Source organism: Cetorhinus maximus, chromosome 29, assembly GCF_964194155.1.
Source record: "Cetorhinus maximus chromosome 29, sCetMax3.hap1.1, whole genome shotgun sequence".
NCBI lineage: Eukaryota > Metazoa > Chordata > Chondrichthyes > Lamniformes > Cetorhinidae > Cetorhinus > Cetorhinus maximus.
The window spans coordinates 2505339-2531677 of record NC_135907.1 but is presented as its reverse complement, the minus strand read 5'-3'; the positions used below and the strand labels follow the sequence as shown (position 1 = coordinate 2531677).

Below are 26339 nucleotides of genomic sequence, written 5' to 3'. Positions count from 1 at the left end.
TACTCCCTCTATGGCAAGTATATCCTCTCTTAGGTAGGGAGACCAAAACTGCATGCCAACTGGTCTCACCAAGGCCCTGTATAACTGCAGTAAGACATCCCTACTTCTGAACTCAAATCCTCTTGCAATGAAGGCCAATATACCATTTGCCTTCCTAATTGCTTGCTGCACCTGCCTGTTTATTTTCATTGACTGGTGCATCCACATTTCCCAATATATCACCATTTAAATCATACTCTGCCTTTCTGTTTTTCACACCGAAGCGTATAACTTCACATTATACAGCATCTGCCATGTGTTTGCCCACACACATAACTTGTCTAAATCACCCTGAAGTCTCCTTGCATCCTCCTTACAACCCTGCCCAGTTTTGTGTCGTCAGCAAACTTGGAAATATTGCAATTGGTTACCTCATCCAAGTCATTTATATATATCATGAACAGCTAGGGCCCAAGCACTGATCCCTGCGGTACACCACTAGACACTGCCTGCCACCTGGAAAAAGACCCATTTATTCCCACTCTGTTTCCAGCCTGTCAAACAATTCTCAATCCATGCCACTATATTACCCCCAAACCCATGTGCTTTAATTTTGCTCACTAGCCTCTTATGTGGCACCTTATCAAAAGTCTTCTTGAAATCCAAATACACCACATCCACTGGTTCTCCCTTATCCATTCTACTAGTTACATCCTCAAAAAACTCTAGTAGATTAGTTAAGCATGATTTCCCTTTCATAAACTCATGCTGACTTTGTCTAATCCTGTTAATGCTTTACAAGTGTTCTGTCACCACATCTTTTATAATAGACTCTAGCATTTTCCCCACTACTGATGTTAGGCTAACTGGTCTGTAATTCTCTGTTTTTTCGCTCCCTCCTTTTTAAATAGTGGGGTTACTTTTGCTACCCTCCAATCTGTAGGAACTACTCCAGGGTCTATAGAATTTTGGAAGATGACCACCAATGCATCCAATATTTCCATATAATCCCATTGGTACTCTGGGATGTAGATTATCAGGCCCTGGGGATTTTTAAGCCTTTAACCCCATTAATTTCTCCAGCACCATTTTTTTTTTTTAACTAGTACTGATTTTCTTCAATTCCTCCCACTCACTAGGCTCTTGGTTCCTTAACATTTCTGGGGAATTGTGTACTCTTTTATGAAGACAGAACCAAAATATGTGTTTAATTCTCCTGCCATTTCTTTGTTCCCCATTATAACTTCCCCCCTTTCTGATTGTACGGGACCTACATTTGTCTTTGCTAATCTTCTTCTCTTCACATAGTGAGAGAAGCTTTTACAGTCAGTTTTTATGTTCCTTGCAAGTTTACTCTCATACTCCATTTCCCCTTCTTGATCAATCTTTTTGTCCACTTTTGCTGAATTCTAAACTGCTCCCAATCCTCAGGCTTGCTGCTTTTTCTGGCAATTTTGTCTCTCCTCTCTTTGGATCTAATACTATCCCTAATTTCTTTTGTAATCCATGTTTGAGCCACCTTTCCTGTTTTTGCACCAGACAGGAATGAATAATTATAGTAATTCATGCATACATTCCTTAAATATTAGTCTCTGCCTATCCACCGTCAACCCTTTTAGTAAGGTTCCCCAATCCATCATTGCCAACTCGTGCCTCATACCCTCATAGTTCCCTTTATTTAGATTCAGGGCTCTAGTTTTGGATTCAGCTTCTTCACTCTCCATCTTAAATGAACAATCCTATCATTTTATGGTCCCTCTTCCCCAAGGCACCCCGTACAACAAGGCTGTTAATTAATTCTTTCTCATTGCACAATACCCAGTCTAGGATAGCCTGCTCTCTAGTTGGTTCCTCAACATATTGATCTAAAAAGTTATTCAGTACACACTCTAGGAAATTCTCCTCCACAGTATTATTGCTAGTTTGGTTTGTCCAATCTATATGTAGATTAAAGTCACCCATGATTACAGTTGTACCCTTATTTAATGCTTTAATTTCCTATTTAATGCCTTCCCTTACATCTCCGCTACTGTTTGGGAGCCTATAGGCAACGCCCACCAACATTTTCTGCCCCTTAGTGTTTCTTATCTCCACCCAAACAGGTTCCACATCATAATTTTGCAAGCCAATATCCTTCTTCACTATTGCATCGATTTCCTCCTTTACCAACGGTGCTACCGCACCTCCTTTCCCTCCTTGTCTGTCCTTCCTAAATATTGAATACCCATGGATGTTCATTTCCCATCCTTGGTCACCCTGCAGCCATTCTCTGTAATTGCAACTATATCATAACCATTCAAATCTGTTTGCGCTGTTAATTCATCTACCTTATTGCGACTGCTACGCGCATTAAGATACAATGCCTTTAGACTTGTCTTTTTAACCTTGTTAGTCATCTTAGCTTTATTTTGCACTATGACACCATTTGTTTCTCGCCCTTGTTTTTTCTGCCTTCCACTTTTGCTTCTTTCTTTCGTTTCTATCCTTGTTTCCCCTTCCTCTGTCTCCTTGCTCCCGTTCCCATCCCCCTGCCATTCTAGTTTAAACCCTCCCCGACAGCACTAGTAAACATCACCCCCCCCACCCCCACCTCCCAAGGACATTGGTCCCAGTCCTGCCCATATGCAACCCGTCCTGTTTGTACTGGTCCCACCTTCCCCAGAACCAGTCCCAATGTCCCAGGAATCTGAATCCCTCCCCTCTACAACATTTCTTCAGCCATGTATTCACTCGATATATCCTGTTATTTCTACTCTCGCTAGCACATAGCCCTGGTAGTAATCCTGAGATTACTGCCTTTGAGGTCCTACTTTTTAATTTACGTCCTAACTCCCTATATTCAGCTTGTAGGACCTCATTCCTTTTTTCAACTATGTCGTAGGTACCAATATGTACCATGACCACTGGCTGTTCGCCCTCCCCCTTCAGAATGCCTTGAAGCCTCTCTCAGACATCCTTGACCTTTGCACCAGGGAGGCAAGATACAATCCTGGAGTCTCTTTTGTGGCCACAGAAATGCTTGTCTATTCCCCTTACTATTGAATCCCCTATAACTATATCCCTGCCACTTTTCTTCCTCCCCTCTTGTGCAACAGAGCCACACCTGGTGCCATGGACCTGGCTCCTGCTGCTTTCCCCTGAGAAGTCATCTCCCCCAACAGTATCCAAAACGGTATATCTGTTAAAGAGGGGGATGGCCACAGGGGGCTCCTGCACAACCTGCCTTCCTCTACTCCGCCTGATGGTCACCCATCCCCTTTCTGCCTGTTCAGTCTACCCGCAGTATGATCACCTCGTTGAAAGTGCTGTCCATGACAATCTCAGCAAACCACCCAACCTCCACCACCACCACACCCCCAGCCTCCTACATCTTCACAATTTTTAAAACCCAAACTTGACATCACTTAGTAATTCCTTCTAATTTACCAACATCTCATGAAGCTTGTTGGGATGGATTATGGGGTAGCGTGTCTACATCTTGGTTTCCTCAAGACTTACTATAGACGGTTCAACTATCAATTGATCATCTGGTAATGCTTTCTCTTGCTCCCGCTCTTCTTCTCCTCCTCCTCCTTTTCCTCCTTCTGCTTCTTCATCTTCATCTTCCTCTTCATCCTCTAGGTCCTCATCATCATCATCATCATCCTCCTCATCATCTTCATCATCATCCCCATCACTTTCATCATCACTTAATATCAAAGAAAATTATATTAACGTTGCTCAGCATAAACATGTTCTGCCTGAATAACACAAGGGAAAAAAGTCAAACATCCAGAAGTCTATTCTGGGGAATAGCGGCATAGTGGTTATGTTACTGGACTAGTAACTCAGAGGCCTGAATTAACAATCTGGAGACATGAATTCGAATCCTACCATGGCAACTGGGGAATTTAAAGTCAGCTAAATAATTAAATCCAAAATAAAAAGCTAATATCAGTAATATTGACCATGTAAATACCAGGTTGTTGTAAGAACCAATTTGGTTAACTAATGATCTTTAGAGAAGGAAATCTGCCTTCTTTATCTGGTCTGGCCTACATGTGATTCCAGACCCACAGCAGTGTAGTTGATTCCTGACTGACGATCAAGCTACTCAGCTGTATTGATGAAGGTAGCTCACAACCACCTTGAAAGTAATGAGGGATAGGCAATAAATGCTGACCTTGACAGTGACACATCCCATGACTGAATTTTTAAAAAATTTGACTAAGGTGAAATTATTTTAAAATACCTATTCCAGTATCCAAATTGTCCTGCTCCCCCACCAACCCCCTCCCCATCCCACCCTCAGCCAATGTTTTTGATTCTTCTACCCCATTGGGTAGAAGGAACAACGAATATCAAATTAGAAAACTATGAAAAATAAAGGTCAACATTCCAAAACACTGGAGTCAGGACTGAACTGTACATGTGAATGCAAAAGTTATTCTAGACAAAACTGAGGGATTAAAAGTGGAGGGGGTTGATTCATTAGAATGAAGACGTGAGCTTAGGTTAGGACAGGACTTGTGGTTTTACCTGGGGTATTTGATGTAAACACCGGGTGCATGAAATGGGTAAAGTTCAATTTGCTAATACCAATAATCTTCATCTTGTATTTAACAAAAATCAGGAATTTCGGAGATAAGCGAGCATTTAAAGAATATTTTGGCATCCGCCCACTGCTTTATGGATTATGTCCACTGTGGTGTGGTCCTTGCTGAATTAGTATAGTTTAGCCAGTAATCAGGATGCTATAATTGGCCAAAGCCCCGAGCCAGATTAGGAAAAAGGGATGAGCCAGACAAAAAAAGTCACGATTCCTGTTTTTGATCACAACGCAGTGGTTCATTTTGTACCTTTCTAGAGGGCTTTCTGAGGGCTGGGAAAGAATGAGGTGTAGTTGCAATACCCTCCAGTCAAACAATTTGACCACATTCACAGTCAAGGTTTATGCATGGCCACATGTGGAGTAGAAATTACTACGACCAGTAAAAACCTGTGCCTCAGCATAATTAAGTGACTTTAAGATGGAAGGGAAAAATTGGGAGTTAAGACTCTTTGGCAGGGCTGTAAGAACTTGTATGAGATATTGCCACATGCCCATTTAAGATTTATACTCGGCAGGCAGGCTGCTCTAACCGTTAGTCCAATAGCCTGCATTACATTCTTCCTAGGGCACGATTTGGGATTGAATAGGTATTTATCTCACCTTACTTATGATCTCAAATACGCTGTTGACAACATAACTTGCACAACCTGATGTCTTAACAAGCTACAAAAAACTGAAGGGTTCACATTTGACCAATGGTTTAACTTGAGTCGGCTTTCTGCCTGCCAACAGCTGGAGTGTTACAATTTTTTTTCTTTCTCCTTCTGGTCTGTTAATTATTAACTGTCAATAAATTATTATTTAATTAAATAAAATTTAATGATTTTGACATTGAACGAGTACATGCAAAACAAAATATTATGGGCTCCTTTCTCAAATGGAAGGTTAGCAGGTCTACAAGATTAGAGGGGCTGCTATATCTGGTGTGAGTAATGAAATAGATCAGGTAGATAAACTGATTGCGGGTGAGCACTTGCAAATTGCGACCACAATATGATAAAAATGCAATGGAAAGGAAAAATGCCAATACAAAAACTAGAACACTAAGACTGGGTCAGGGTAGAAAAGCTGAGGTGAGGTGGAAGCAGAAACCGACATAGGACTGGCGAGGAACAGTGGAATGTTTTGAAAAAGAGATTGCCAAGGTGAAGTATTAAATACATTCTGTTAAGAAAGAAAACTAATTGAGAGAAGTTAGGAACCAGCTAAAAATCGAGGAGGAGATCCTATAAGCATAGGATTAGTGAAAAGAGAGAGAATGTGAGAAAGCAAAAAGCTAGGAAAAAGGGCAAGGAAAGCCAAGAGATGCCTGACAATAAAAAACTTCTTTCAAGTACACATCAGGTGTTTTATAAAGTCCTTGGCAAAATTTAAACTGTAATAACTTTGGATATGCACATGATAGAAGCAAAACGTAAATGGCATATGAAAGCATAATTCATGAATTTTTTTTAAAGAAACAAAATAGGTCAAATTTCTAGGTTCTAACCACCACCTCCTCTGATGTATTGTTTTACTCGCTATCCAAATCATTGAAAACATGCTTCAGAGTTGCTGCACAGTGATTTCATTAATTGCATTTGTGATCCTGGCCCCAAGTTCATCCAAAGAATGTGTTTTTGATGAATAAACAACAGCTTTATCATGGCCCCATGAAAACTAGCCCACTGGGACAGGTCAGACAAACGAGCTTCACAAGGACATTAAAATTGCCCTATATCTCAGCATAAAGGACATTGTTAAATGCAGTGTGTGATCTTGAGGGGAGGGGATTGGTGATTTGTAGATGATCTGCGGATAATGGCACAGCTATTAAGTACTTTGCATCGATGTTTACTGAAGTGAAGGAAATGGAAGAGGCAGCGAATCTGAATTGGCAAAGGTTGAGATGCGTGATTATTATGGCTAAAGGAAGATAAAGGATCAAGACTCTGACAGGATACATTTAAAATCTTGAGGGACATGGGGGAGAAAATTGTCAAGGCTCTCAAAATTATATTATCAGGCGTGCCAGAAGACAAGAATGGCCAAAGTAGTGCCCATTTTTAAAATGGATGATGGAGCTAATGTGCGTAATTACAGGCCAGTTAGTTTAACATCCGTAGTAAGGAAAAATTTCACAAGGAAATTATTTCATATCTAATGAAAGAAAATCACCATTAGTAGCAAGTATGGATTTTAAAAGAGACACCCATGTTTGATAAACCTCTTAAAAAAAAATCTTTGAAGTGGTAGCAGACATGTGAAGCTGGGGGAAATTCAATGGACAGACATCAGGAAAGCCTTTTGACAAGTGACACAGGAGATTACTGGAGCAATTTAAGGGATATCTGTTGGGCAGTGGGTTGGGGGGGTGGTGGGGAAGGATAGTAAACTGGATTAAATATTATTCGAAGGGGAAAAACAGAACCAACTTTTTGCTTTTAAAGCGGGTGTTCCATGGTTTAGTTCTGGAGCTGCTTCTGCTCATTGCGTACATCAATGGTTTGGACATAGGCTTAGAAAACGCTATGTTCAGATGTGGTGATAATACCAAAAATAGGAGTTGTTTTGTTTATTCTTTGGATGCGCAAAGGAAGCTACAAATGGGGTTGATAAGATATGGAACAAGCTACAAAGTAGCAGAGGCAATTCAATGTCACAAAGTGAGAGGTGAAACATTTTCGCTAAAAACAGTAACAGTAGTGATTCTTTCAGAATAGAAGATGACTCGATGTTTGGAAGAGTACAGGGGCTTGGTACAAGTTCATAGGAGAAGTTATCACAAGGCATAGAATTTAAAAAGATAAGTAATGATGAGCCTATATAATACACTGATAAGACTTCAATAAAGTATTGTGTGCTGTAATGGACTTCAAAGGATATTGGAAAGGATTTTGAAGTTTTAAAGAGGGTACAACGAGAATTCACCAGATTGCTGCCTGGTCTGGGGAAACACAAAGCTGAGGATTTCCATTAGAAAAATTCAGGTTTGGGGAAAAATACTCAAAATTTAATAATTATGGAATGATTGGACAGCGTAAATAGCAGTGATTGTGGGTCTAAAATGAGGGGTTATAGATAAAAATTTAAATAATGGAGACTTAGAACCATGGAACTCGTTGACAGTTGTGAAAACGTGGAATTCATTTTCAGGGTTGGTGGTTGAGGCAGAAACTATGAATGTTGAAGAGTAGAATGGATAGGTGAATGTAGGAAAAGGGAATGGAGGGATATGGAACAGGCTGGGTAAATTAGGACTATTTCTCATGGGGAGGGCAAATGCCAACATGGACTAGTTAGGCTGAATAGCTTGTTTGTGTTGTACATAAGGACATAAGTAGGCCATTCAGGCTCTCGAGTCTATTGTCATTCAGATCATGGCTGATCGGTATCTCAACTTCAAATCCCTTGATATCCTTACCTAACAGGATATTAACTTCAGTCTCGAAAACAAAAATTGACCCAGCATCCAGAGACTTCTCGGCAAAGGACTCTAGATTGCTACCTTGTGAAAACATGCTTCCCTCCTAAGTGACCTAGCTCTAGTTTTATGATTATGTCCTGTGCTTTCGATACTCCCAGAGGAAATCATTTCTCTGCATCTACTCTACCAAAACCTTTTGATATTTCATACACATTGATCAGGTCATCTCTCTCAATCTTCTAAACTCAAAAGAATAGAAGTCAGGTTTATACCACCCAATCCTTGTAGTTTAATGTTCTCAACCCCAGTACCATTCTGGTGAAACTGTGCTGGGCTCTCTCTAAACTCAATACAGGTAACGGACCCCTTATCCAGCTCCCAAAATCCAGAAGGATCTGAAAACTGGGTCCTGCCCTGGAAACTACAATCCCCATCGGGCACTGCCTCCGTCATATCTGGATCGTGGCAATCTGATCCCCTGCTCTTTGGGTCCAGGGTTAAGAAGCTGGCCTGGTCTGCCCCTCATCCCTTGCTTTCCCGTCCCAGCTGCAATCAGCTTGGCAGAGAAATCACCTCTGGGATTGACAAAGCTTCGATAGCATGTCTATTTTTCAGCAACACTCAAGCTCTGTACTGCTAAACTATTTAGAAAATACTCAAATCTAACTTATAGGTCCAAGTACATGAATTCACACTTGCCCACACATTAGTCCATCTGCCATCGCTTCACACAATCCATTTCCTCTCGCAACTTCCTGCTCCCCTCTGAGTACTATCTGTCCCTTGTAATTTGATGTCACCCGCAAATTTGGATATACAACTTTCCATTCCTTCATCCAGGTTATTAAAAACATAAATATAAATAAAAGTTGGGGAACCAGAGCAGATCCCTGGGGAGCACTATTTTCCACATTCTGCCAATTTGAGTTCATACCCTTTAGCCCTACTTTGTCTCCTACCTCCTAACTAATTTGTAACCCAAATCATAAGGCTACCTGTTTCGGTGCAGACTCGATGGGCCGAAGGGCCTGTTCTGTACTGTGAGATTCTGTCATACCTCCTGTTCCATGCATTCATATTTTTGCAATATTCATTTGGGTGGAATCTTATGGAATGCTTTCTGAATATAGATAACATCCATAGACACTTGCTTACTTACATCCATAGTTACTTCTTCAAATAATTCAACTGGATGAGTGAAACATGACTTATCCTTAAAGTCATGCTGGCTCTATCTGGTTTCATATTCGCTGAAGTGGCAGTCACTAACCATAACAACATATTCTAGTAGCCTTGCCACAACTGAAACAAAACTGAAAGGTCTATAGTTAACAAGTTTTTCTCTCCCATCCAACTTAAAAAAGGATATTAGCAATTTTCCAGATTAATGGCACAATTCTTGAATAAAGGGTGCTTTGAAAATTTGTAACTAGCGCTTCTGCAATTTCCTCATCTATCAGGTTCTGGAGGGTTTTTTTTCCTCATCGCCTTTTTTTTAAACTATCACTGAATACAAGTTTCCCCCCCTTAATTTCTTTTTAGTTTTCCTTCTGCTTTTCTATGGAACTCCCATCTGCTATATAGTACTCATTTAAGAGCATCATGTACATCAATACGAGACAAGAATAGGATCAGGCTTTGGTGTGACAGACCTCATGGCAGCACTTGTCAAGTAGGCTCATGCATAAAAAAAAACGTTGTACTGGCATCAGTATCTTGACAGGGGAAAGATATGTTGCTGCTGTACGTGTTACTAGTAGAGGGTCCCTGGATAGGGCTCACTTAGTAAGGAAATAAGAGGTACAGAAGAAAAGCTCTTCAATGGACAGAGCTTGGTCCCCAACCTACCTGAGAGAGCCCAGCACATCCTGTTTGTTGAAGCTCTCCACAACCTCCTTCAATTGTTCACAGCCTTCCTCTCCGAGATAGTTCCCTAGACAGACAAAATATTTTCTTTTAACAGGTTTAAATATTAAATACCTGTACAAGCTTCAATATAGTCAGCTCCAGGTTAGCACACAGCCTCTAACAGTGAAGCTCTATTATTCCCTCTCTGTCCTGAAGGTAGTCTTTTTGGGGGAAACAGTTCCACAGCCACCCTCCTGTACCTTAAAAACAAAATACTGTGCATGTTGGAAACCGGAAATAAAAACAAAGTGTTGGAAATACTCAGCAGGCATCCATGGGAGAGAAACAGAACTGAAAAAAGTCAAATTCAACTCAAAATGTTAACTCTGTATCTCTCTCCACAGATGCTGGCATACCTGTGGAGTATTTCCAACACTTGGTTTCTATGCAGTCCTATACCTTGTTCATTTGGCCACTCTTATTGTATGAGCCTATGCAGTGAGCACTGACGGGTGATTCACAGAATTGTACAACACAGAAGGAAGTCCACGGTACTTCCCATTCCACAGGATATCTAAAAGAGGTAAGTGAGGAAATTGCAGAAGCACTAGTTAAACTTTCAAAGCACCCTTTAGTCAAGAATTGTACCATTAGCCTGAGAAATTGCTAATATTCTCACTTCCACATATCTTTTTTAAAAATGCCTCCTTTTTCAAGTATTTCTCCCCTTTTATTTTAAACACCATTATGGATTTCGGTCCCACATTTTTTGCTGGTAAGGCATTGGATGCTTCAACAATCTTCTACAATAAAAAAAAATTCTCCTAATCTTTACCTTCATTCTTTTGAAATTCTTAAATTCGTACGCCCTAATTACCGACTCTCGAGCCCCCATAAAACCTGCCAAAGTCCCTGTTTCCCTTAGAAAAACCTTTCAAATTTTGAGTGCCTCTGTCAGACAGCCTCTTATTTTCACGTTGTAATGGAAGTCATGGACCTGAAATAACCCCATGTTTGCCCTTCATGGATTTTGCCTGACCCGCTGAATGTTTTCAGCATTTTGTTTTTATTTCAGATTCCCTGCATTTACAGAATTTTGCCTTTTCTCAATCTTGACTGCTCTAATGTGAAGAGCCCCAGTTTCTCTAGTCTCCCGCACAGCCAAAGCACCTCATTGCTGGTATCATCTTACTGAATCTCTTCTGCGCCTTTCCATTGCCTTCATACAAAGTTTGTACAATATTCTAACTGCAGGCACAACAGCCGAGCCTGATACAATGCTCAACTGATACACATACAAACACACGCGGGGAGTCTTTCCAGGTGGGGTCTGGGGTAATGATCAAGTGTTTTCTCTTTAGCTCGGTTAAATCAAGGTCAGTTGCAACCCTCAAACAGGACCCTATGCAAGATCAGCTCACAGCCAGACTCTCTAACCTTGTGCAAGCCATCTAAAATTTCTTAAAACATTCACAAAATTCACTCTCAATAAACATACAATCTTCAGAACTTTAGTGTTGTACTACATCAACCTTTCACACAGTGAGCCAAAAATCATCATTCTACCAGTTGTCCAAGAAAACTGGGTGAATAGTCAATAACAACACAATACTGTCACCTCTGTACACAAACCCAGCCATGATAGATGACATTAAAGTCTCATCCAAGAGGTGGAATATGGCTGGGAGTGGGCATGCTACTTCAATGAGCTTGAGCAATGAACAGCTGAATTTGGTCAAGTTAAGGTTTACTGAAGGTACAACTATTATTTTAAAATTTAATGATTCATTTTCTTTCCTATCCCCTCTGCTATTTGCTTAACTGGAAGCACTCTCTTTCCTACCATTTTCAGGAATTGCTTTGTGTACAAGAGACACATTATCATTCACAGGCCTCAACCCAGGCTTATGTGCTTTTTACTAGGTTCTAGGTTCCAAGGATTGACAGCCACAAACATGAAACAATACAAATGCTGGAAGAACATAGATCAATCAGCAGCTCCTTAAGGAAGTTTAATACTGCAGACAAGATCCTTCATCTGATTTGAAGGGGTGTAGATACAAAGTTAATCTATTTTGCTCCTTCACATGCTGACCAACCAAAGGTGTTCCGCAAAGCGGTCACTCAATCTGCGTTTGGGTTCCCCAGTGTAGAGGTGACCGCATTGTGAGCAGCACATACAGTAGGCTAAATTGAAAGAAGTAAATCACTGCTTCACCTGAAAGTGAGGAGAGTGTAGAGAAGGGGGCAGGTGCTACAATTCCTGCAATTACATGGAAAGGTGTAACACCTTCTGAAGAGGAGTCATCTTGGACATGAAACATTAATTGTTTTTCTCTTCACAAACGCTGCCAGATCTGCTAAGTTTTTCCACATTTTGTATTCATTTCAGATCTATAGCATCCACAGTATTTTGCTTTTACTGAAAACTGTCAACTAGTTTTTGGATTCATCCTCAAATTGTGGTTCTCATAAAGTGGAAAAGAACCTTATGTGAATTTGAGGAACACAGAACCACAAACCAGACAAGTAGAATCACACACACACTCGTACCGTTTAGATCCAGTTTCTCCAGCATGGATTTATCTTCCACGGCTTCAGCCACTGTGATTGCAGCATCCTTCCGGATCTCTCCAAACGAAAGGTTTAGTTCCTATGAACACAGACAGTTAAACAGTGACAATGAGGAGGAAAAGTACTAGAAGGATATTTTTATGGGGTGAAATGAAGTAAGTTGAGGCGAGGTTCGTGTGAATCATAAACAACCACCCAGACCTGTTGGGCCAATGGTCTATTTCTGAGCTTTAAATTGTATGTAACTGAGCTCTCCAAAGCAGAGGAAAAAGCTAATTCAAAAGCATTGCCCTCAATATTGCAATAATGCCTTTAAAAATACTGTTGGGATTCTCCTGATGTAAATAATTCCACTGGGGTTTTGTGTGATTTGGTGCTAAGTCATATAGATCCGGAAGGACCCAAGTCGGTTTCTGGTCTGTAAGGTGTTAGCCAACAAACCACTAATTGGCATCAGTGCCCCTAAACTTTGGGAAGAGGCATGGAACATTGCTGGAAACATATTTGGGTGGGCAGGATGAAACTGGACTATAGAAGCTCAGTCTGAACTTACAGATTGGCAACTTGAGTGAGTTATAAATAGGCTGCAGACTGAAGAATCACAATACAAGCATGCGATAACATTAAAATTTGGCCATGCCCCATTCCTAGACAAATAGGGCAGATGGACAAGTTGGCCTGAAGAATTTTCCCCAGATTACTCTTGATCCAGTTATCACAAAGAAAACAGAAATTTCTCTGAATGTCTTGTTCTAATTTCTACATCTGTGCCAATAGCGTCACATATGAGCCACCGAAGTAGGCAACAGGAGCCCCAGTTTAAAGTTTCACCTAGCATACATGCCTCATAAGAATGTAAGAAATAGGGGCAGGAGTCGGCCATTTGGTCAAGCCTGCTCCGCCATTCAATAAGATCACGGCTAATCTGACTGTGTCCTTAACTCCACCCCCCCGGCTCCCTTGTCAGTCAAAAATCTGAGTAACTCAGCCTTGAATATATTCAATGACCCAACCTCCACTACTCTCTGGGGAAGAGAATTACAAAGACTGACAACTCTCAGAGAAGAAACAACCCTTTGAGACAATGTAACACTCTTTCAATATTGCACTGGAGTCTGTCTAGATGACACACTCCTGTTGAAATGTGAACACACAACCTTCTAACTCAGGGGCATGAGTGCTAGCACGCAGGTAGCAGCTTATGAGGGAATGAAACAAGCATTTGGTCTCCTCTTCCCTTCAATATATTTGGAGTGGTTTGATAAAGTATTTTTATTTTTTCACCCACTCTTTTCTGTTCATGCTTGCATTATTTCCCAGCTGAGGGATGCAACTCCTGGTTTGGCAAATGCTTTTCAAAGAATGATTAACAATGCTGGTGGTGATGAGAAGGGGTGGAGGTCGGGGTGCTATTTTCATTCATTCTGGCAAGGGCCTGCCTTGCTACTAAGTGCCTGCACCAGCATGCTGACTCTAGATTGGCAAATCACTATGTTGAAGATCGTTGAGACAACCCAGTCCTATCACAGTTAATGGCGTAAATCCCATTAACCGGTTTTATTCACTTAACTCAGGGTAACTAGTTCTGCATAAGATAGTGATCTCAGCCTCATGAGCACACTATGTGCTAGAATCAGAAGACATTTCAATGTGAACAAGCTTCACTCAGTCTGTACAACAAGCACAACATTAATTTTTATTCTACAGTTTTCACTTGTAGCAGTTCATAATTTCCCACCAGCAATATGTGCCAAATTCTCTACAACTACCATCTAAATTTATGTACCACAATTAATGTAGTAAACCGTTCCAAGATACATTTCAGGAGTATTGTCAGACAAATGTTGACATTGAGACAAAGGAGACATTAGGACAGAGGACCAAACATTTAATCATAGAGGTAAGCAGCACTTGAGGAGAATGGCGAGAGGTGAAGAGGTACAGGTAAGGAATTTCAGCAATGAGCCACTAAAGCAATTGGCATTGATACATGTACCTGGGGATTGGGGGGAGTGAGTAGTAGGATAGTCAGTAAAAGAACCCAAAAAGTTTTAACAAACCTTGAGATTCTGCAACCCAGATTTTACTGCTTTAGCAATAGCTCGAGCTCCTTCTGATCGTACCAGACAATCTCCAAAATTTATGATTTCAATTTCATGAAGCGTCTTGAGCGTCTAAAAACACAAAGAAAAATACCAGATAATACCAAACGCTGAAGTATGCAGAATGGCTGTCAGTGTTGAGAGGCTCATGCTTCAGCATCGGTCAAAAAGGAAAAATGCAAAACATTGCAGGAAGAAAAAAAACAGCACCTGTCTCAGCCTCTTACCTCAGCCATAGCAATGGCTCCTTTCTCAGTGAAGGTGTTATCATTAAGGTTTATTACCCTCAGGTGCGGGTTTTCTGTGAATGCCCTCGCCAAAGCTGTAATGCCTGGATGGTTTATTCCATTCTGTGTCATATGTACCTCCTCCAGGGTTCCTATGGACTGAACAAAATGTTTTATTTGAATTTTTGACTTCCGTCAATTTACTTCTTCCCCGTTCTTGCCCACAAACTTTCGGGAACGTGAAATCTGATTAATCTTATATTTTGTCACATAAAAAGCAAACAGAAACCTCGCCCTTCAAAACAAAACAAGCTATTTGCAGATGCACGGGAACAATACAACTTGCATAAGAATGAAAAACTGAAAAGGTGTTCTAGATTATTGAGCTTTCTTCTCCCAGAGTGTTCAGTCTGCCCTAGCATGGACTTGACCTGACCTTTAGCCTCAAACGAAGCTTCTGCATAAGCATTCCATGATCTGCAACAGAAATGAAACCATTGCCTTTTTGTGGCTGAAAGGTTAGGTCATCCATGTAGCCTAAACACAAAGGTAAGAGTTTACAAGATTTGAATCTAAAGGTTGACCAAAGGAAGGAAATCTATAGATCCGTGGTTTAATTCCTGGTTTGTGTTGAATAAGCCTATCTCAGTCAGTGCAGCAAAGGGGATATCACAAATAGTCTCCAGCTTGGGAAGTTCCTCCTAGAAAAAGCATGAATTAATGAATTGGAGAAAGAAAGGAGCAAGGGAAAGGAAATAAAATGGGGCAACTTGGTTATAATCCCCAACAGTTGAAAAGACTGAAGGTCACACTAGGGGCTCATACATCACAAAGCAATCATTTGTGGAAACTACTGGGCAGCAGTAGTGTGAAAGTGTATCCTAGTATTACTCAATGTCTCTACTTGAAAAGATGATAAGACTGCCAGAGGAAAAGAAAACATTCTGGTCAACTTTAGGAAAAACTGTATTGAGGCATTGAAAACATTTGGCAGCACTCATGAGGAAAAGTTTAGGTTGCTGAGGGAAGTAAGGGAGGATTCAGCCACAATCTTTCAATCCTCCTTGGATATGCAAGTGGTTCCTGAGGACTGAAGGATTGAAAATGCTACACTTCCGTTAAAAACAGTGAGCAAGGTGAACCAGATAACCAAGGTTAGTCAGCCTAACATTGGTGGGTTGGGAAACTTCTAGAGGGGAAAATCCGAGTTAAAGTTAATTTTGAAGAATGTGTGTTAATAAATGAAAGCCAGCATAGACTTGTTAAAGGCAAATCAGGTCTGACAAACTTTATTCTATGAGCTTTTCAAAAAAATAATGTTGATGAAGGTAGTGCAGTTGATGTATATGCCAAAATTGTGAAGGTGTTTGTTCAAGTGCCACCTAAACAGCTTTGCGAGCAAAGTTGAAGCCCGATGAACTAAATGGTGCAATGGCTATATGGATACAAAACTGGGTAAGTGACAGGAAGCAGAGAGCAGTGCTAAATGGTTTTCAGACTGCAGGGAAGTATACAATGGTATTCCACAGGACTTTGTATTAGGACCAGGAATTGGATTTCGCTTTCAGAGAGCAAGCAGTGATAATAGGCTGAATGGTCTCCTTTTGTACTGCTTATGTTCATCAGTGCTATGGCCCTTTCATTCTCTAGATAACACCTTACAAGAAGGATCAATTGTTTTCCAAGGGCACTTGATTAACTGTAGTACTCATTGATCATCACAGCAAGGCGGCCAGTTGTAATCTATGGAAAGGCCAGTTGTAATCTATGTTGTTCCCCCTCCTCCCCTCAACCCCCACCCAAACCTCCTTGTGGTGAGTTGCCTTGACAGCAGTTGGTGAATTCCTACAACATGAATGAGAAATCAGTGGCTTGAACCCAATGTTGCGAGACAGTCTCAATACACCAACATCCTGTCCCATTTTCACTTACCTCAAGGCAGTAGCAGGAAACCCACAAACACACCTCAATTCCACTCTTATGCAATCCTGTACCTTAAAAGCATCAGCCAGTGCAATGGCACCTTCATTCTCCAGACGATTCCTTCCAGCAATGAAAACTTTCAGTGCCATTGGCTTTCCCAGCACACTTGATACTCTGTGGCATTCACTAAGCGCTGCAGCAAGAATCTGCAACAGAACCAGAAAACACAGCAAACAGATGAGCCAACTTTCAAAAAAAAAATATCAGCACACATTTAATTAATTGAAACAAAAATTGAAAGGGTCTGCTCTTACAGTCTAGTGTGACAAAGGGACCATTCATGAGCAGGACAGGTACAAGGCACTAATAGCAAACTGCTTCATACAGTCTTGCTTTGCCTGGTTTACTCAACTGTCTGTTGTAATTGGGTCACTTAGTACTTAAATTCCCAACTGCCAAGCATCATTGAGGAAGTTAATTTATAGAGGGACGCAGCTATTGATATGGGCAACCTTTGCAAATGGAATTGTGAATGTCAATGGCCTGGTGTTATATTCTACCAATTATGGAGCAGGCACAAGAAAACATTTTATGTCCCCCATTATTCCTTGAGAGACTTTGTCTCAACTGATCCGCATTTCATATCAGTTTGTATTTCAGTTTGAGTTAGTGCTTTTAAAAATAAAACTAGCCACACTCGAATGCTGAGGAAGCGTTACCCTAGAAGCTGTGTCACCACATTAACAACCCTAGTTAAACAAAAGTATGAAAAAAAGCCTTATGCATAATATTCTATGTCACATAAATGAGAAACACCTAAACTCAAAGTCTGGCTATGCTGATTACAACTGCAGTATCAGCATGGGCCATACAATTGTTATTAACACCTCTATACTAGGGATCAGGGATTAAAAAAACAACATAATTACTGTTTATTGCTGTTGATTATTATCCACTGACTCCTGTTACAAAGTTGGAATTTGGTTATGACGGCACTCAGTTTACAACAATCATTGTCTCGGTTCACAAATAAATAGGCACGAGTGAAATCTTGGAGAACTGCTGGGCAAACAGGGAGTGAGATTACAGGGCATTTAAAACAAATAAATACCTGGCCACCACCGATTCCCATGCCACAGTTATTCAGTCGCAGCTCCTGCAATGTGTAACACACTTCACTCTTCAATAAGGTTTCAATGCTCCGAACTCCATCTGGTCCAAATGCATTGTCGCTTAGATCCAAATGTGTCAGCTGAGCTCCTGCACTCATCAGTGCATCACCCAAAGATATCTTGTTAGAATTAAAAGAAATAAAAAGGATAATTTTTAGGTTAGAAACTTCCAAGCACAGACATCATGATAAGCTCAGAAGAATGCTGCAACTGAAGTTTCAGGAGGGTAGGGGGAGGTGGGAGCAGCAAGGGTGTCTTTCTCGCTAGGGTGGCACAGCCAGCAACAGAAGATCAAAGCTGACATTACCCCCACCCCCCACCCCCTTGGCAGAATCGGCAATGTGATATTTGAATTGGGCAGCTCCACAGTACTCCTGGGCATGGTTGACGATTGACCAGTCGGCCCAGTTGATTAATGGGACCTGTTGGAGTAGACCCATTGCGGAGGGGAAGGGGTGCAGGAATCCTCGTCAGTCTGCAGCAGATATCTCTGCAAACCAATGATCCAATCAGTAGGGTTGGCATGTCTGAACAGGAAGATTCCCACTGCTCTCTGCCAGAAAATGACACAGATTCAACATTCAGCAGTTCCACCAGTCTTGGTGGCTCCCTAACTTTGGATCTTGCCAATCTTTTTTTTTAAAAAGGGATGTGGCCCTATAGGACTGGTGCAATCACTATATTGGACAAGAAAGAACGCTACCTGTGTGTATTAATTAGCTTGCACTGGGCAATCATGCACATGGTCATATGGGACACTTGCCTTTATCAATCGAGGCATAGATTATAAAAGTAGGGAGGTCATGTTGGAGTTGTATAGAACCTTGGTGAGGCCACACGGGAGTACTGTGTGCAGTTCTGGTCACCACATTATAGGAAGGATGTGATTGCGCTGGAGGGGGTGCAGAGGAGATTCACCAGGATGTTGCCTGGGATGAAACATTTAAATTATGAAGAGATGTTGGACAGACTTTGGGTTGTTCTCGTTGGAGCAGAGAAGACTGAGGGGCGACCTGATCGAGGTGTACAAGATTATGAGGGGCATGGACAGGGTGGATAGGGAGCAGCTGTTCCCCTTAGTTGAAGGGTCAATCACAAGGGGGCATAAGTTCAAGGTGAGGGGCAGGAGGTTTAGGGGGGGATGTGAGGAAAAACTTTTTTACCCAGAGGGTGGAGATGGACTGGAATGCACTGCCTGGGAGGGTGGTGGAGGCGGGTTGCCTCATATCCTTTAAAAGACACCTTTTGATGAGCACTTGGCACGTCATAACATTCAAGGCTATGGGCCAAGTGCAGGTAAATGGGATTAGGTAGGTAGGTCAGGTGTTTCTCACGTGTCGGTGCAGACCCGATGGGCCAAAGGGCCTCTTCTGCACTGTGAGATTCTGTGAACCCTGCTGAAAGTATGCATTGTTTGCGCTGGGTGAGCATACTATTCACTGTACAAAAATATGAAGAGGGTGAAATTGGGAGTGTGAGAGAAAACTAGCAAGGAATATAAAAACAGGCAGTAAAAGTTTCTACAAGTATGTGAAAAGGGAACAAGTAGCTAGTGAGTATTGATCCCTTAGGCACCAAGACTGAAAATTTAATAAATGGGAAACAAGGAAATGGCAGAGGCTTTTAACAAGTATTTTGTATCTGTCTTCACAATAGGAGATACAAAAAGCATCCATAAATAGTAGAAAATCAGGAGGCAAAAAGGAGGAACTTAAAACAATCGCAATCACTAGAGGAAAAGCACTAGAAAACTAACGGGACTGAAGGCTGACAAGTCTCCTGGACCTGATGGCCTGCATCCTTGGGTTTGAAAGGGATGCATCTGCAGAGATAGTTCCGCATCAGTTATAATCTTCTGAAGTTTTTGGATTCTGGAAATATCTCAGTGGATTCAAAAACCACAAATGCAACACTTCTATTCAAGGAAGGAGGGAGACAGAAAGCAGAAAACTATAGGCAGGCCAGTTAGCCTAACATCTGTGATCGGGAAAACACCAGAATCCATTATTAAGGAGGCAGTAGCAGGACGTTTAGAAAATCATAATAAAGTCAAGCAGAGTCAACATGGTTTTGTTAAAGGGAAAGAGTGTTTGATCTGCCAGTCGTTGGGACATATCAAACAGCACGTCCCTTCTGCTATTTGCAACAGGGAAAATACTGACCGTACCAAACCAGCCCTTGCTTGCAAACTCAAAACTTAGTGCCCAACATTAGGTGCGATTCCGCAATTGGGCAACATTTGCTAGACAGTCCTGTGTGCACTGATAATTACACTGACAACTAATTTATCATCAGACGGGCTCACAGTGTGGCTCACTTATGTGTGCTAGAGCTACATTTATTCACACACAGGGCCCTGTCCTTTGCAGACAGAAGGAACATGCAGGCACATTGTGCTTTTTTCAACTAAACAAAATAGGGCACAGCCATTCCCTGATACAATCCCCAGCTTAATGCATTGACCAATCAGAATCAACCTGCCTGGCTTAAATTTAAACAAAGCTTGGCAGTTAACTGTTAGTTATCAGTTAACTGGTGCAGTCGCCATGGCAACACCTCTACCAGAGTCCACAGGTCAACCAATCAGCACTCTCTTCCCATGCAGTATAAATTGTTGTTCCTTTTAGATTTGGTATTCTTGTGGATTGTCCTAATGTGTGCAAGGCGAAAAGCATGTCTCTTTTTTCAGTAATATTCGAGTCGTCTTATCAAGAAAGGTTGAACAGGTCAGGCTGTCATCCCATCAGAACTCATTCATTGGGTAAGGAGAGCAGATCTTCTTTACTAAAGGATATTATTGAACCAGGTTGGGGGAGGGGAGAATAAAGACCTGAGTCACCCACCCTAAGCTACTTTCACTCAGTTGTACAATGGTACTGAAAGATGCCTTGCATCATTTCTTGTTGGGCAAGAACAATAGGGTTTTAAAAAGGCAACAAGGAGGTACGAGGCTTGTTCCTGGACTGCACCAAGTTAGGTGATCTCAGAATAACATCGGAGAAAGTAAAATAGGCCTGTGTTAGGAAGGAGAAACAAAAAGAAAATGTCAGGGTGCCTACTGCTGATCACAATAGTGACTCCCTACTGAAACTGGTGTGGACGTGAAGCTAAACTGCAATGACCTCTATAGTTGTATAGCCAACCAGCATTCATTATCAAGGTTACTCATGAACAATGCAAATTTGAGTATGTTAATAGAGAGCAATTGTGAGCAAGAGAACCATACCTCATAAAGAAACCAGCAAATTCAGGGAAGGTGTGTAGAAAAAATTGCTCCCAAAGCTCTGGGCCTTTCTCCTGCATTAAATTGTCACTCCTAGTTTCTTTATTCATTCATGGGATGTGGGCATCGCTGGCAAGGCATATATTGCCCATCCCTAATTTCCCTTGAGATGGCAGTGGTGAGCTGTCTGCTGCAGCCCATGTGGGGAAGGTTGTGCTGTTAGGGAGGGAGTTCCAGGATTATGCCCCAGCGATAACGAAGGAAGAGCAACATATTTCCAAGTAATGATGGTGTGTATGACTTGGAGGTGATGGTGTTCCTAGGCCCTTGTCCTTCTAGGTGGTGGATGTCACAGGTTTCAGAGGTGCTGGCAAGGGAGCCTTGACAAGTTACTGCACCGTATCTTGTAGATGATACACACTGCAGCCATGGTGCAGAATACTGAATAGTTTAAACTTATATATATGCAAGCTTTTTCCACGGTTATGACAGCAATGGAAAGTTTGGCCTATTTTACACCCCAATGTCTCAAACACAACACTCTCACCATCTGTCCCCATAATTTATCACTGATTTTAATAACATGGAGTGATAGTTGTTCTTACCAGAGCAAGAGGAATCTCTGACCGCAATCGGCCAGTGAACATGTCGCTCCAGTAGCATTTCTGTGAGGGAAATGGAGAGGGAGGAAAAAGACAATTTAATAAATGGTCAATTTATAAAAATTACATTTACTAAAGGCAAAATTCAATCTGCTTTACGTAAGGCAATTAGTGTCTGAACAATAGCCAGCATTTTTACTAGCTCTATATTTTTTTAAAGCAAAATTTCAGGCTACATGCCAAGGACAGAAACTCATGGGATTTGTTGTACCACCACCTGATCCAATCATGGAGAATACTACAAATGTTCACAGCCCAAGAATTCTCTCAGCACATTACTTCCGTGCTGGCTTTTATAAAATTATTCAAGACTAAGCACTCTGCCCCACTCTCCCTATACCTTCCTTGGTTCTAAATATCTATCTAGCTTTCCCTTAAAAGGTACCTCAAATACTGCCTGTGGAAAAGCGCTCCAAGGCCTGACAAATGCCTCCGATTCTCTCTTCTCACTCTTGGCGACCATTTTAAATTGATGATTCCTCATCACTGACTCCCTAATCAAAGGAAGTATCTTTCCTTTTTCACAACATCAAAGCCTCCCCAAAAAATAAGAAATCAAAAGGAAGAGTTATCCAGAAATGTTTAACAACATGAGAAATAGGAGCAAGAATAAGCCATATAGGCCCTCGTGTCTGCTCCGCTATTCCATAAGATGATTGAACATGTATATCAACTCTACTTTTCCGTCCTATCTCTATATCCCTCAATTCCCTTTTCTTGACCAATGTCTACAATTGGCCTCAACACCCCAGTACTGAGGTGATGTTGCTGGTGGAGAGAGGAGAATTTGGCTATGGACCAAACTCTAAGCTGAAGCTTACTGAAAAGTGCAGATGCACAGGTGCCAGATTACACTAAGATCAAGTTCAGTCCTAATGTTCTCATTAAAAACGTAGACTGAAAGGTTATTAGTTCAGAGGAGCTGCACTGCATTGTGGTAGGGGAAACAAGGCAAAAGAAATGAGGAGAATAGCCCATCAAGGGTAAAAAAAGTTAGGCGCTATGCTTAAAAGTTTATTTTGGCTACTTGTGTGTGTGCATATCTGCCCTAATGTTTCAAATCGATGATCTTTCATGAAACTTTAACTGTTTCTCTGTTTTTCATTATTGCTGAAATTAGACTTCAATGTACTATTAATGGATCATAACCTCAATAAAAATACAGCACATTTTGGACAGTTTAAAAATGAAATGGAAAACAATTGCGAGATTATGCTTTAAAACAAGCAGATAATTGGCAATCTCACTTGGAGAAAGAACTCGGGTCAGAAGAGGACTTCATCACATCCTCAGGAGATTCCAAAGTGCTTCACAACCACTTTTGATGCACAGTTATTCTTGCAGGTGAAAATAAGCAGTTTTTAAGGAACAGCTCCACAAATGAGATGGTGAACCGGATAATCTTTTGCTGCTAGTTGAAGGAAGGCTATGACACTACAAGAACTCCTGGTTTTCCTTTGAATCGTGACAAGTCCGCTGATATCTATTAGAGTTGGTTTAACATATCATCCAAAAGGATCTCTGAATTAATACTCCCTCAGAAAATCTAACCCTACTTTATCTAACCCTGGGGGCTTGTGTGAACCATAAACATCAGCGTGGACCTGTTGGGCTGAATGGTTTGTTTCTGTGCTCTAAATACCATATACACTACGTAAAATCAAAAGTTCTGTAATCCAGCTAAATCTGACAAAACTAATTTTCTGCCACTGTTTAATTTTTACTTGCAATAAACTGAATGTGTAGCCCAAGTCGCACTTGTCTCAGAATGTTTACCTTTGGTATCCAAAAGTTAGAGCACAGGACGTCTGTCAATTTGTGCAAGCTAATTTGGTTCATAAAAAGCAATGGCTTATTTGCTGGAGTGATCATTGCTGCTGAGAAGATCCCCTGAAACCTAAAAATCTCAAGTCCATACCTGCAAATCCTTTTTATTAGACAAACTCCTGGCGATGGCTTTAGCTGCTTCCACACCGATTGTGTTGCCTTCCAGGCGTAGTGCCTGCAGGTGTTCAAAGCCCTCAATCTCTTCAATAATCTCAGCAGCTGGACAGAGAGAATAAATGACATGAAAAAAACCCAACACCAAAAGAAATGACAGTGAATTTCAGAAAGGAAAAAATATTAGACTAAACAATATTTGATTCCCTGTAGATTAATGATCCTAATACACTTGTCATGAACGTTGAACATTACAAGACAGTTGTTTTAAAAAGTCCCCTTTAACTTAAGGTGAAACAGAACGTTACGAAAAGGGGGAACGGGTGAAGTCATGATAAATACCTCAGCTCAGAGACATGTCCACATGATCTTATTGCTATGGAAAGAGAAGTTCAAACAGAAACCCATTGAGAATGGGGTGCCAGTTTTAACATCTTTTCGCAGTCTCTCTCAGAAATTTGACAGCTACTGTTTGAGACATATAGGAAGATACTGCTATGGGGAAGCAGGTGAGCTGTTTTCTGTTAACAAACAAGCAGAATATTTGAGAGAGCTTGGTTTCTGTTTAAAAGGAGGGGAACAGGCAGGACTCTTGTAGATTTAAGGAACGGGGAGTTGATGAGGTGTGCCTTGTTGGTGATAATCGGATCTGGAAAACTTGAACAGGGAGCTGAATGATTGTCAAAGGACATGAAGTTTTTACCTGGTGTGGCAGGGAGAAGTGAACCTACTGGGGAGCTGTAAGTGACTGTGAGATGGTTCTTGTAATGCTACAGAATCATGGTGCACAGTGAAAGGGTTTTGTACAATATATTTTGGTTGCATTAGTTAATGCGTAAGCCCCTTTTTAGTTTGGTGTATTAGTTGTCGGTTAAGTAATGTTTGATCTATGTTGATTTTTTTTTTGTTTGTTTATTACAATAAAAGTCTGAAAAGTGAATTCCTGTCCTTCAGTTCTTCCCGTCAATGGCTGGGAAATTCATCTATTTTTAAAGTTCCCCTTCAAGCCACACACCATCCTGACTTGGAACCATAGTCAACACTTCAATGTGGCAGGGTCAAAATCTTGGAACACTTTTCCTAACGGCAATGTGGGTGCACCTACACAAGGTGAACTGCAGCAGTTCAAGAAGGCAGCTCACCATCACCTTCTCAAGGTGAGGGATGGACAATGAATGCTGGCCTAGCTAGCAATGCCCACATCTGTGAAAGAATGAGTAAAAAAGTTATTGGCCTCTACAGGAATCGCAACACACTAAGTATAGGTTTTCTGTCAGCATCTTCTGTAGATTCGAGAGAGTTGGTAGATTGGAGTTATTATATAATATAACAGAATACGTCCCCAATTGTGATTTGATCAAGTCACTGCAGATGAAATGATTGTATGGGGAAAACATATCAAATAAAGTTAGTTTTTGCTTTGATGGATTAAAAGTGTAAAATTATCAGTTTTTGAAACTAATTTCCCATTAATGCATTGGAAACAGGTCAACTGCACATTAGTTTGTGCACCAAATGGTCTGGGTTAACTTCTCCCTTCCCTCAACAATTTCCCCCTCTCAGTAGCCAAGATGAATGCTGAGGTACAGTTCCAAGAGTGCTGCTAACCCACACAGAATGTCCTCCAATGAGTGACTTATACGAGTCAAATGCTGTAGCACTATAATGGAGCCAATTCTTCCTCGCACATCCTCCCCCAAAATGCCTGGATGATCCAGCAAAGGTGACTGGATGGTAATGAAGAGTGGACACCCTGTCACAGAACAGGAAATTAAATGTGGGGCCTTCTTGGTCTATATGGCTCCATACTACACCACATGATGAATTTATAGCTAAACTACCAGGGAAATGCTTTTACTTTTTAACCATAAAGCATAGCGTTCTTCAGAAAGGAACTGGAAGTTTCCTCTGCTTACCCATTGTAAGCACTCCACTGCCATGAAGTTCATAAGAAATAGCAGCCCTGAGCCAGCTCTGCCATCCAATAAGATCATGGCTGATCTGAATGTGGCCTTAACTCCACTTTCCTTGCCTGCCCTCCATAACCCTCAACTCCCTTGTAGATCAGCCTTGAATATATTCATTGACCCAGCCTCCACTGCTCTGTGGAAGAGAATTTCAAAGAGTAACGGCCCTCAGAGAAAAAAACCTTCCTCATCTCCGCCTTAAAATGGGAGACCCCTTATTTTGAAACTGCGCTCCCAAGTTTTAGATAACACGATGAGGGGAAACATCCTCTCAGCATCTAACCTGTCAAGCCCTTTCAGGAGCTTACATGTTTCAATAAGATCATCTCTCATTCTTCTAAACTCCAATGCGTATAGGCCCAACCTGCTCAACCTTTCCTCATAAAGCAACCCATTCGTCCCAGGAATCAGCCTAGTGAACCTTCTCTGAACTGCTTCCAATGCAAAGTCACTTCTGGCAAAACTTACCTTTCTGAACAATGGGAGATTTCAGTCTCTAAGCGTCTACCAATTAACTTGCTTTCTTTACCTTCTCAAAATGCAACTGACAGTCAACACACTTCAGCCTGTAATATTTCTAAATCTCACCACAGTTCCGTGACAGGTTGTCAGTCACCCTTTCCAGTAGACCACACTCAACTTGGAATAAAACGGCCACACTCCAGTTAACCTCATGAAAAAGTGAAAAAACTAACACCGAGAGGAAGAGTAACTTGTATTCAAA

At 41.2% G+C, this 26339-nt stretch overlaps 1 protein-coding gene across 1 annotated transcript in view; it reads right to left on the bottom strand.

Annotated features, from left to right (window-relative positions):
• The window catches only part of LOC144669547 (ran GTPase-activating protein 1-like), a 54325-nt gene that overhangs the window by 16490 nt on the left and 11496 nt on the right, over positions 1 to 26339 (bottom strand). The window contains exons 3-11 of the mRNA XM_078532027.1: positions 23626 to 23753; positions 21651 to 21710; positions 17762 to 17941; positions 16722 to 16856; positions 14728 to 14886; positions 14459 to 14572; positions 12378 to 12477; positions 9825 to 9909; positions 3478 to 3667 (exon numbers count right to left, since the gene is read on the bottom strand). Of these exons, the coding sequence (XP_078388153.1) occupies positions 3478 to 3667; positions 9825 to 9909; positions 12378 to 12477; positions 14459 to 14572; positions 14728 to 14886; positions 16722 to 16856; positions 17762 to 17941; positions 21651 to 21710; positions 23626 to 23753 (1151 nt within the window). The remainder of the gene's footprint in view (positions 1 to 3477; positions 3668 to 9824; positions 9910 to 12377; positions 12478 to 14458; positions 14573 to 14727; positions 14887 to 16721; positions 16857 to 17761; positions 17942 to 21650; positions 21711 to 23625; positions 23754 to 26339) is intronic.